Source organism: Hipposideros armiger, unplaced genomic scaffold (assembly GCF_001890085.2).
Source record: "Hipposideros armiger isolate ML-2016 unplaced genomic scaffold, ASM189008v1 scaffold_82, whole genome shotgun sequence".
NCBI lineage: Eukaryota > Metazoa > Chordata > Mammalia > Chiroptera > Hipposideridae > Hipposideros > Hipposideros armiger.
Genome location: NW_017731432.1, coordinates 2,567,615 through 2,578,127, shown reverse-complemented (window position 1 = coordinate 2,578,127; position 10,513 = coordinate 2,567,615). Strand labels below are relative to the sequence as shown.

The 10,513-nt window shown below is 49.2% G+C and overlaps 1 protein-coding gene and 1 pseudogene across 1 annotated transcript in view; one reads left to right on the top strand and one right to left on the bottom strand.

Annotated features, from left to right (window-relative positions):
• Window positions 1-9,323: 9,323 nt before the first annotated feature.
• The window catches only part of SLC2A1 (solute carrier family 2 member 1), a 29,581-nt gene continuing 28,391 nt past the window's right edge, over window positions 9,324-10,513 (top strand). Inside the window, exon 1 of the mRNA XM_019643841.1 lies at window positions 9,324-9,455. Coding sequence (XP_019499386.1) covers window positions 9,438-9,455 — 18 coding nt within the window. The 5' untranslated portion in view covers window positions 9,324-9,437. The remainder of the gene's footprint in view (window positions 9,456-10,513) is intronic.
• Window positions 9,606-10,513, bottom strand: part of LOC109383340 (TIP41-like protein) — a 2,060-nt pseudogene continuing 1,152 nt past the window's right edge.

Here is a 10,513-nt window from a genome sequence, read left to right as displayed (position 1 = left end):
ATTGTTTTCATTTCCTAGATTTTCAGAATGCATATAGACCATTATGGCAGAAGCACCTATCTATGTCTGCGCACCCAGCCTTGTGCACTTCTGGAAGGCAGGGGCTGGGGTGACCCCAATTATTGAGCCTCTTGTCATTGGCCAGTCATTGTGCAGCTTTCACAAACGGTCACGTATGAGGTGCTTAATAAATATTTACTGAATAAGTGGATAAATGTCTTAGTTAACACACACTGCAGCCCTGTGAGGGAAGAGTTACTGTTTTATTACAACTCAACTGATACTCATCCATTAGAGAAAAATGCAGATATTACAAAAGAAGAAAATAAAAGTTACCCCCAATTCTACTACCCATAATTTCAATTAACGTTTAGCACATATGTATAGAATTCAACTATATGTGCATATGTGCAGTTTTGTAACCTGTTATTCCTGCTCAAAGCAATCTTGACTTAATTTCCATGTCAGTGAGTGTATATCTCTATTCCACATTTTTAATGACTGCACATGTTTGCCTGTGTGTGACTCACACCCCTTCCTCCGCCCCACCCCAACACAGAGGTGAGCCTTGCCTGCCTTGTCTGGGCTCTATAATCCCACTGCTTAACCACAGTGGTTAAGCACTTAACCACTTTGGCCAATCAGACTCAGGGCAACATCTCACTCAAACGGGGCCGATCTGCTTCTCTCTGCTAGAAACTCAGAATCAGGACCAGGAGACAGCCAAGCCGGCCTTGAGGGTTGTTGAGACGGTCCCCTGTGAGTTCGGGCATTGTGCAGTGGTCATATTCTGCTGCATGGAGCAGAACACGCCTGTCTATGAAGAGAGGAACAAAGCAGAGGTGAGGGATGCAGATGGTCCTGATGGTGGTCTACTTACCGAGTCTGACGCATTGTCAGCACCTGACTGCATCCCTGCCACTGATTTGGGAGACACCTCTGTATCCTTTAATAAATTCTCCTTTTTTGACTGAAGTTGGCTTAAATATATGGACACTGGCAACCAAAACAATCCTAACATCATTACTCTAAGGAAATAAGAAAGACGTGACTTCCAGGCACAAGGCCAGGCCTCTAGGAACCAGTAAAAGACAGAAAAACCCAAGACAGAAGAAGAACATTGCCCCAGCTCCTTGTATAAGGAGAGGCACTGCCAGCCACTCACAATTCCAAGTACACAGGCTGGAACATGAGCTGCTTGAGAGGGAAGGGCTCTATAGTCAAGCAGTCAAGCCCAACCCTTCTGTGCTGTGGTCTCTACCTACCAACCTCAGCAGCAAACACCTGTTGGGCACCTGCCATATTCAGGGCACTGTGCTCAGGGCGTAGATGAGAATGGATGCATCAAGTTCCACGTGCAACTTTGGGCAAGTCATTAACGCCTCTCTAGGTCTCAGTCTTATAAGGTTAAAATACACAATTCTGAAGTCTTTCCATCTCTCGCACCTATACATCCAAGCCAGGGTTCTGATCCTAGCCCTCAAGGAACAAGATATATATATATAACAAGCTCCAGATGTGGCATCAGATTTTCCAAACACCTTCATATGTATTGTGTCCTGTGATTCTCCCGATAGCCCCACAAGGCAAGGCTTATTAGGCCAATTTTAGAGACTTGGACAGGAGAGAGGCCAAGGGGTTAAACAACCTGCCTGGGGGTACACAGCTGTCGAATGGAAGAACTGGAACTTAAATCCCAATCGGAGCCAACATCCCCCCCCCTTCCCCAGAGAAAGATCAAATAACTCTTGACCAAATAACTCTTGACCTTTATTATCATAGTTTTAAAGATGAGGAACATTTATATGAGCTAACTAGAGTAGTCAACTTCATAGACACAGAAAGTAGAACGGCCGTTGTGGGGGATGGAGGAATGGGAAATTACTGTTTAAGGGGTACGGCATTCGGGAAGATAAAAAAAGTTCTGCAGTTGGATGGTAGTGATGGTTGCACAACAGTGTAAATGTGCTTCATGCCACTGAACTGTTCACTTAAAATTTTTTAAAATGGTAAATTTTTTGTAATATATATAGTTACGACTTTTTTTTTTTTTTAAACAGGTCTAGCAGGATAAAGGGAGTAAGCATAGTTCAGTTTATGAGCGTTCTGGGGACAGACTGGGTCCAACACTCAGATCTACCACTTACTTGCTTGACCTGTGGCAAATTACTCTGAAACTGTGTCTTGGTTTCCTTCTTTGTGAAATGAGATAAAATAGCATGTCTAGGATTTGTTATGAGAATTAAAGGAGAAAATTATATACCACTCACTTAGCCCTGCACCTGGCACATAGTAAACTGTCAATACACATGACATTATTATGACAAGGCTGTTTAACCCAGAGCTAGAACGGTTAAGAAGTCACCTGATGCAACACCTTCATTAAGAAACTGAAGAGAGTGAGACTTAGAAAGGGACAGTGACTTTCCTGAAGCCACCTAACCTGTAACAGAGTCCAGAGAGGAACTCAACCACCCTTCTGAGTCCAGAGATCTCCGCCTCCAGCCAGCCCACAGTGTTTCCCCTGTCTTAAGAGCTAAACTGCCATGAATTTGGGGGATGAATTTCAAGCCTCAATGAGGAAGGGAAGACACCTCCAGCTCTCAACTGGTTTTCACTCTCTTGTCTAAGGCAAGTCAGTTCCAGTATAATGGGGTGAGTCAGCCAGGAACTCCGTGATTGTGTGCATGTCACTGCCAGGTGGCATGCAGGTGGGGGCGGGCACAGCCGGATGCCAGCTGGGCTGTGGCTGCTTGCTTGAGAGGGGTGGAGGAGCAGGTTGGGGGTGGAGAAGAGGGATGAGCTGTGCTTCCTTTTGAATCCAAATTGCTACATGATGGTATCTAGAAATTAAGAGGCCCAGGTTTTATACCTTTAATTTGCTACCAAATTCCTTCTTCGGTGTGACCTCAAGCAAGCAGTTTTAACCTCTGTATACCTTAATCTCCTCAAATGCCCAGAGGATGTATACATAAATTTGGTCTTCTCCTCAGCACAAGGTGTGGGGAGGAACCAAGGAATGACATGTGGGAAGGTTTTGCAGTTAAAATATTGCATCAGGGGCTGGCCGAGTGGCGCGTTGGTTAAGAGCTGGCTTGGGATGCCAGCTCTGAGCAGCAGGGCCCCAGGTCGGATCCCACATGAGGGCCAGTGACACTGTCCTCTACAGCTAAGATGGTGAACAACAGCTCAACCTGGAGCTGGGATGCCGTGAGTCGCTGGCGACGGCGTAGACTACAGCCCCTGTGGCAGTGGGTTGCCATGGCTACCGTGTGTGGCCAGCAGCTGTTGTGAGCTGCCATGAGCCGCAGTGAGCAGCCATCCAGAGGTCGGCGACCCATCTGCCTCACCCGGGAGGAGCGCAATGATAATACCAACATGGGCCAGTGAAGCAACATCCTCCACAACTAGACTGAAGAACAAAACAACAGCAACTTGTCTGTTCCCTGTCCCCAATTCCCCAATAAAATTTTAAAAAAAAAAAAGTGCATCAGCATGAAGGGCATTGTCATTTCACTTCTCGGGAGAAATAAGGTTCTAAGAGCAAAACAGAGCCCAGCCAGTCTGTTTGTTTTTCCCATCGGTCCTGGGACGTCTCAGGATCTCTGAGACCCTCAAGTCTCCATGTTCTCTCTCCTTCACCTCAGAGTGCCAGGTCAATTTCTCAGACTCAAACTTTATGGATGGCCTACTGTGTGCTACGCCCAGGGACATGCCATTGGACCCTCCCCAGAGCCCCATAAGATCAAGATAATTCTGAGCCCCATTTGACAGGGAGGAAATACCATCAAAGGTGGCACCACTGGCAAGGAGGAGCTGGGCCATAAATCCAGGCTTCCGGACTATTCCATCACTCCCCCTCTCTGTGGGCTTCAGGAAGAAAGCTCCTGGAGGCTGGCTGCATCACGTGCCCTCCTTCCAACTCCAGGGACCCCCAGAAAACAATACATGGAAATTGGAAGAGGTAGATCCCTACCACCCTGACGTAAATATGGCTTTGAAAATATAAAACACTGGAAACGATAGTAGTTACCATGTTCCCAGTATTTATTATATGCCCGCCACCCAACAGTTATTTTCTCCTTCATATTTTCAATGAATCTTTGAGGTAAATACTGATATTATTCCCACTTTACAGTTGGGGAAATTGAAACTCAAAAAAGTTGTCATATGCCCAAAAACACACAGCTGGCAGATCTGTCTCCAAAACCTCTGCTCTCCCCACCACATATCAATGTGGCCCCCTCATTCATTCATTCATTTTGCTTCACTCATTTATTAAGCAGTTATAGCCTCTTTCCTGTGCTAAGTAACAAGCTGGACAGACGCAGTTAGGAATGCCTGAGTCCATGCCCCTAGGGAGTCATTATCCAGGGAAAGATTCGGCTCAAATAATCATAACCTAAGTGATAGAAGCCAGCTCCCGGTACATTGTGTGTGCTAGTGCCGGGTCAGGTGCCTGAACCAGCACTGCTGGTCGGGGTTTCTGTTTGTTTATTTTTGTAATCCAGGTGCTGGAACTCAAACCTACTACCTGTGTGATCTTGGAAAAGTTACTTTACTTCCCTGAATCTCTATGTTCCCTTTTAGCAAAAGGAGGGAAAAATACTCATCTCATAGAGTTCTTTTGGGGATTAAATACCTGGAATAACATGGTACTCATTCACTCAACAAATAAGTGCTGAGTCCCAGTGTGTAGCAGGTATTATTTTTGGTGCTGGGGATGCTAGCTAGAAGAAGTGAATAGCAGACATTTCCTGGAAGCCAGGGAAAGATTTTAAGTAAATAATAATAATAATAACTAATAAATAAATAATAAAATTCCTTTAATTGAAGCATAGTGTGCGTACAGAGAAGTGCAAAACTTGCAAGTGCTCACCTCGATGAATTTTGACAAACAGAACACACCCGTGTAGCCAGCACCCTGATTACAAAACATTGCCAGCAGGGTCAGGATTAGGGTGTGGCAAGGGAGGCATTCACCTACCCCCCCAGTAAGATTCAAGGGGGTGCCAAAAAAGCCCAGTCATCAAGATAAATAATGTTTTTTTATGCAATATTTTTTAAAACTTAAAATTAATGCAAAAAAATCCATGATGACAAAATATCAAAATTTTGAATAACGACAGGATTAGTAACATTGAGTGCCCTGTTGAGTCATATTAAAGCTCAGGGCAAAGGGAAAAACTCAGTAATTTTGGTGGATAGAGGAGCCATCCCTGAGGCGTGGACTAACAGGGATGGGGGAAGATGAGCTTAGACTTAAACATGGTGAGTGCGAGGTACCTGTGGGACCAGCAGAAGTCTCTCCTGAAGGCAGCTGGACAGATAAGCCTGGCGCTCAGGAGAGAATGGGGGAGGGGTATATTCCTTCAATAGACCCCAGCGTCGGCGAGCCAGAGGTGGCCCTGAAGAGAGGGCTGGTCAAGGACGGGAGAGGGCCATACAAACAAAAGGATAAAGAAGGAAAGCCAGAAAATTTTCCGGGAGCAAGTGGTTTGAACGGGTGTGCAAATGAGAATGAAAATATTCAACACACAAAACTGTCCTGAAGTCCAACACCGTGTTTACCTGCAGCCTGGGTAGATTTGAGTTGCAAAACATCCTGAAGATTTGGGATTCCCGCGTCCCAACCCCTGCCAGCTTCCCTTGTATCAGCTGCAGTTGACTCAGCAGGCCTTTTCTCCTAGCTGCCAGGGAGTCTTGCCATTAAAGGCAAAAAAAAAAAAAAAAGCCCCGTCTCGGGCCGCCTTACTCACTCCCGACTCGGCAGCCGCCGGGCGGAGCCTCTAGGACCCTGTCAGCGCCGCTGGAGCCCACGTGCGTGCTGTTAGGCACGCACCAGCCAGCATCTGCCCTGCCAGGCCCAGGGAGCTTTTTTTCCTCCAAAAGTGGCTAGGACTGGAACTGTTTGGAATCAGACTCAGAAAAGTTCCAAGTTCCTTCCAGGGCTAAAAGCAGCATCAAGGACAAAGCTGCCAGTGTGAGCACAGCTTGGCGGGGCGGGCGGCTCTTGGTCCCTCCAAGCTGACCGCTAGGGCTCCCCAGCCCTCCTCACAAGCCCTTTAAAGCCCCAGGGTAGGGTAGGCTTGAAGGGAGGCTGAGATTTCCTTATACCCTTCTTTCCTGTGTTCCAAAACCTTCCATGGCTCCCCACTGCCCACTGAATAAAGCCCCGACTCCTATATCTGGCATTTGAGGGCCTTTGTGACACCATCTCTTCAGCTTCTCCTTTCATTCAAATTCCCCCTGTATTCATCTCCTCGCTCCCAAATCCCCACACTCTGGTCACAGGGGCTACTTAGCCTGGCTCTCTCTGGCTTAAGCAGCACCATTTCCAGGCATTTATTTGTTCATGCTCCTTCCCTTCCTGCATCCCAACCTTCCAGGCTCAGATGCCATTTCCTGAGATTTTCTCTGGTGTTCCCTCCTTGGTTGGAGTTAAATCCTATTTCACAGGACTTAGCCACCCCCAAAATAAAATAACAGGCCCACCTGAGAATCTAGTCTCTGATCCAATAGCTTCTGATGAGTGTAGTAGCCTCCAGGGGTCATAAAACTTTTACAGAGAGAACTAGAAATGGAATTTCGAGCAGGGAATGGGGGTCTGTTTGGGCAGGTATGGTGTGGTAGGGGAGAGGTAAATTGTGTGGTCCCTCTGCTTTGTTTTCAAAGGCCACCCTAACCATAGGAAGGGAATTTGATTGAATTTCTGACATCATGAATTAATACCATTTATTTGGATAAACCTCAATACACATCCATTTTTCTCAGGCTGACCCAGGAGGGGATTGTTATACCCCTTTTACAGAAGTGGGTCTTGAAGCTCAGAGAGAGAAGGGAGTTTTTCGGGGATGTTTGGCAAGTAAATAGCAGTGCCGGGATTCAGCAGTCCAAATCCAGGGCTCCGCCATCAGGTGCTGAATTGGAGTCTAGAGAGTCTTTCTCCCCTTCAGCAATTATTCTCTGCCTGTCTGCTGTCTGCATGTTTTCCCCTCTGCCTAAAATGGTCTTTCTTCTTTTTTTTTTTTTGTAAACTGAGCCATCCTGCTACCTATTAGCAGCTTAGCGGCAGCTCAGTTCGCGCCAGGCATCGAACCGCTGTTGCTCAGAGCTCAAACTCTTGAGCAAGCTCTTAACCAACTGAGCCACTCGGCCGGCTCTAAAATGGTCTTCCTTCTGATCCACCTGGTGAATTCATTCATATTCAGCCACCTAAACCCTGGTCAGCACGCCTTCCCCCCTTTCCTGAAGCCTTCTACTCTTTCTCCTTCCTCTATGATACAAATTCAGCTCCTGTACACATTCTTATCCCTGTACCCTCAACTTGGTCTTGTTGTTGTACATCTCCCCTCTTGCATCCTCTCTCGTTTGGGGGCTCCATGAGGTCAGCACCAGATTCACATACCTCTGTCCCTGGGGGAAGTGGCCAGCACAGTGCTGGTCTGGAGAAGGAAAGGGTGCCTGATGGTGAGTGTGACCTATGGGCTAAGAGGGACATACCCACAGCTAGGAAGAGGAATATACAGTTAACTAGATATGCTAGTGAACAGAGGGGCAGACAGACTTCGAGCAAGGAAATGGAAAAACCCAAAAGGCACTTAAGAAAAGACTAGAAGAGTTGGGCAGGAAACAGGCAGACTAACAGCTCATTTATTCATTCATTCCTGCCTTCCTTCACTTCTTCGCCCATGTGTCTCACCTACAGAGAAGCCTTCCTTAAGGCTCAGTCTGGGGAAAGACAGACAGGACAAGTAACTCACTAGGAACACCAAAGGGTAAGGGAGAGATTCCCCCTTGGGGGACTCAGGGACACTTCCAAGAGGAGGCTGCATTCCAGGGATGCTTTGTGCCATCAGAAGAATTTTGGCATGTTGAAGTGGAGGTGAAGGGAGTTCAGCAGAGGAAACAACCTGACTAAAGGTGTAGATATAGAAAGTGCTGGTGCGAGCGTTGAGGCTAAGCTTGTAAACTGGTGCTTTGAGGGCCTTGCTCCCTTTATGATAATACTGGGTATTTGAGCAGGAGAATGGGGGCCAGACTGAAGGAGGTGAGATCAGCAGAGCTGTTGGCCCTGCAGATAGCAGGGAGGGAAGAAGGATGAGGTGGTGCATACGGTGAAAACAGCAGGATTTGGTGGCCTCTGGAACCCAGATAAGGAGAGAACGGCTCTAAGCTTTCCAGGCTAAGAGGCTGGGAGACCACAGAAATAGGAGCCATGGGTAGAGGTGTGCCCAGAGTGGCCTGCCTACCCTTCCAGGACTCCATGCACAGCCAGGGTGCCCCTTTAGCCTGCACTGGACACACAGCCCAGGCAGAAGACTTCAGGGGTCATGTGATCAGCTCAGACTCCTTTCCAATAGAGAGTAAGCCCTCCCCCGCCCCCTTCGTGGGGAAAGGGACCCTCAGCCTAACCTCAGGATTTTGGCCAGACCTTTAGACCAGGACTCTTACCCTTCACTGAGTCTCAAGTAAGGCAGGATCTAGAAGAGGAGATGAGGTCAAATCAGATGAAACAAGGTGAAATAATACCACTATCATTAACAGAGGATTACTGTGTGTTGGCATGTGCTTCTCTGGAGACTGTAACTCTCGTGACAGCACATGAGGGTGGTGGTGGTGGCATTAATTCTGCCTTATCCATAAGAACACTGAGGCTCATAGGCCAGCCCCTCCCCTAGGATCATACAGAGCTAGTATACAGTGGCTCTGGTTCAAACCCAAGGTCTCCTGTGTTCTTATTTATATTTTTCACACTTACTTGTCACCATAGATTCACATGTACTGTCAGGAGTAGAGGAAGGCTTCACAGAGGAGGTGATATGAAAGCCCAGAGAAGTGGGTATGGATTTCCAGGCAGTGGGCCCAGCCATTGTAAGGTTTTAGCATGCAAAAAGGAACACCCGGGTAGAGGAGGAAAGAGAAAAAAATAGCATAGGGAGACTTTCGTAGTCTAACGAATACTTAAATACCACTCACCATGTAACAGATACTGTTCTAAACACTTTACAAATATTAATTCAATCTTCATAACAAACCAGTGAGGTGGTGTTCTTATTATCCTTAATTACCTAAGTTATCCAGTGGCGGACAGCCAGGTATGAGCTCCATCATTTTCCTAGAGGCCTCTGAGGCTCAGAGAGGTGTGCACACTTGCTCAGGGTCACACAGCGAGCCCTCTCCCCTGACCCAGGGCAAAGAGAGCAGGGAAGACGCACAGCTAAAGCAAGGTTGGGGGGAGGGGTCCCCCGGAGCCCCGCCCCGGACGTGTCCTAGGCCCCGCCCCCGGCTCTGCCCACCCCCCCCCTCCCCCTATAAACGGACGAGCGTGAAGATCTTGGGCAGCGGGTACTGGAAGTCAGAGTGGCAGTCGCCGGACCTGAGCCGGAACCTGAGCGTCTCCCGCGCGCAGCTAGAGCCTCCGGCGCAGCGCGGCCATGGATCCCAGCAGCAAGGTGAGTCTCGCGCCCGCGGGCCCTTCGCGCCCGGAACAAAGGCGCGGATCCTTGTACACCCCTCCGCTGGTCTGGGTCTCTCCGGTGGTCCGGCAGCGCTGTGCACCTCGGGCGGGTGGCGCGCGTCTCTGAGTCTCATTGGGCGCCGGCCTAGAGCGCAGCGCCCTCGGGGTGAGGGATGCGAGTGGGCATGGGCGCGGGCGCATTTGGCGCTCGCACTGAGTATCTGGCTTCCTTCCGGGGACGCCAGGGGAACCCAGGGCCCGGGCGCATCAAGATCTCCCAGCAGCGGCCCCGCGCAGACTCCTCCTGGGGCGAGGGAGGGGGCTCGAGCGCTGCACCCATTGGCTGAGCGCGGCACCCATTGGCTGAGCGGGCCGAGCCCCCGGCCCGGCCCCAGCTTCTGCACGTAGAGGAGGCGGGACCCGTCCCCATTAGGCTGGCTTGGAACCACTGCGCCCCTTTCCTGGGCGCCGCCACACTAAGCGCGCGGCCTGGTGTTTGGCTTTTTCCGCGGCCACGCGCCAGCTCTGTGTTTCCTAGGCAAGGGACACTTTCTTAAGGCCGGGGCTCGAACTCCAGGGTGCCTGGCTCTCCAGGCTTGAGTTAAGAACTGGCCTCTTAGGCCCTTCTTTCCGAGTAGCGCAGGCTCCAAAGCTTTTGCCAAGTCCTGGGGAGATGTGCTCCGAGGTGGCACGTTTCCCTCTCGGGCGGGGCTGGTGAGGGCTGGGCGGAGAGAGAGCACCGCTGAGGCCGTCGCCGCCCCCTGGAGAGATTATATCACTTGCTGAGGATGGGGCCCCAGGCTGGAGTGGAACGGGAGGAGTGGGGCACGAGGGCCTGTGTACTCTGAATAGGTGAGGACTTTTCTCTGGAAGCAAACAACTGCTTAGATAGAATCTCTTTTGTCATCTGTAAACGGGCTTGTCTTGCAGGAGACCTTTGTGACTTTCCCAGAACGGTTCCTTTGCAACAAATATGTGTTGCGGGACAGTGTTTCTTTCCTTACTCCCTTATTTCCCCTTGTATAGAATATTTTCAAGTCACTTTTTTTTTTT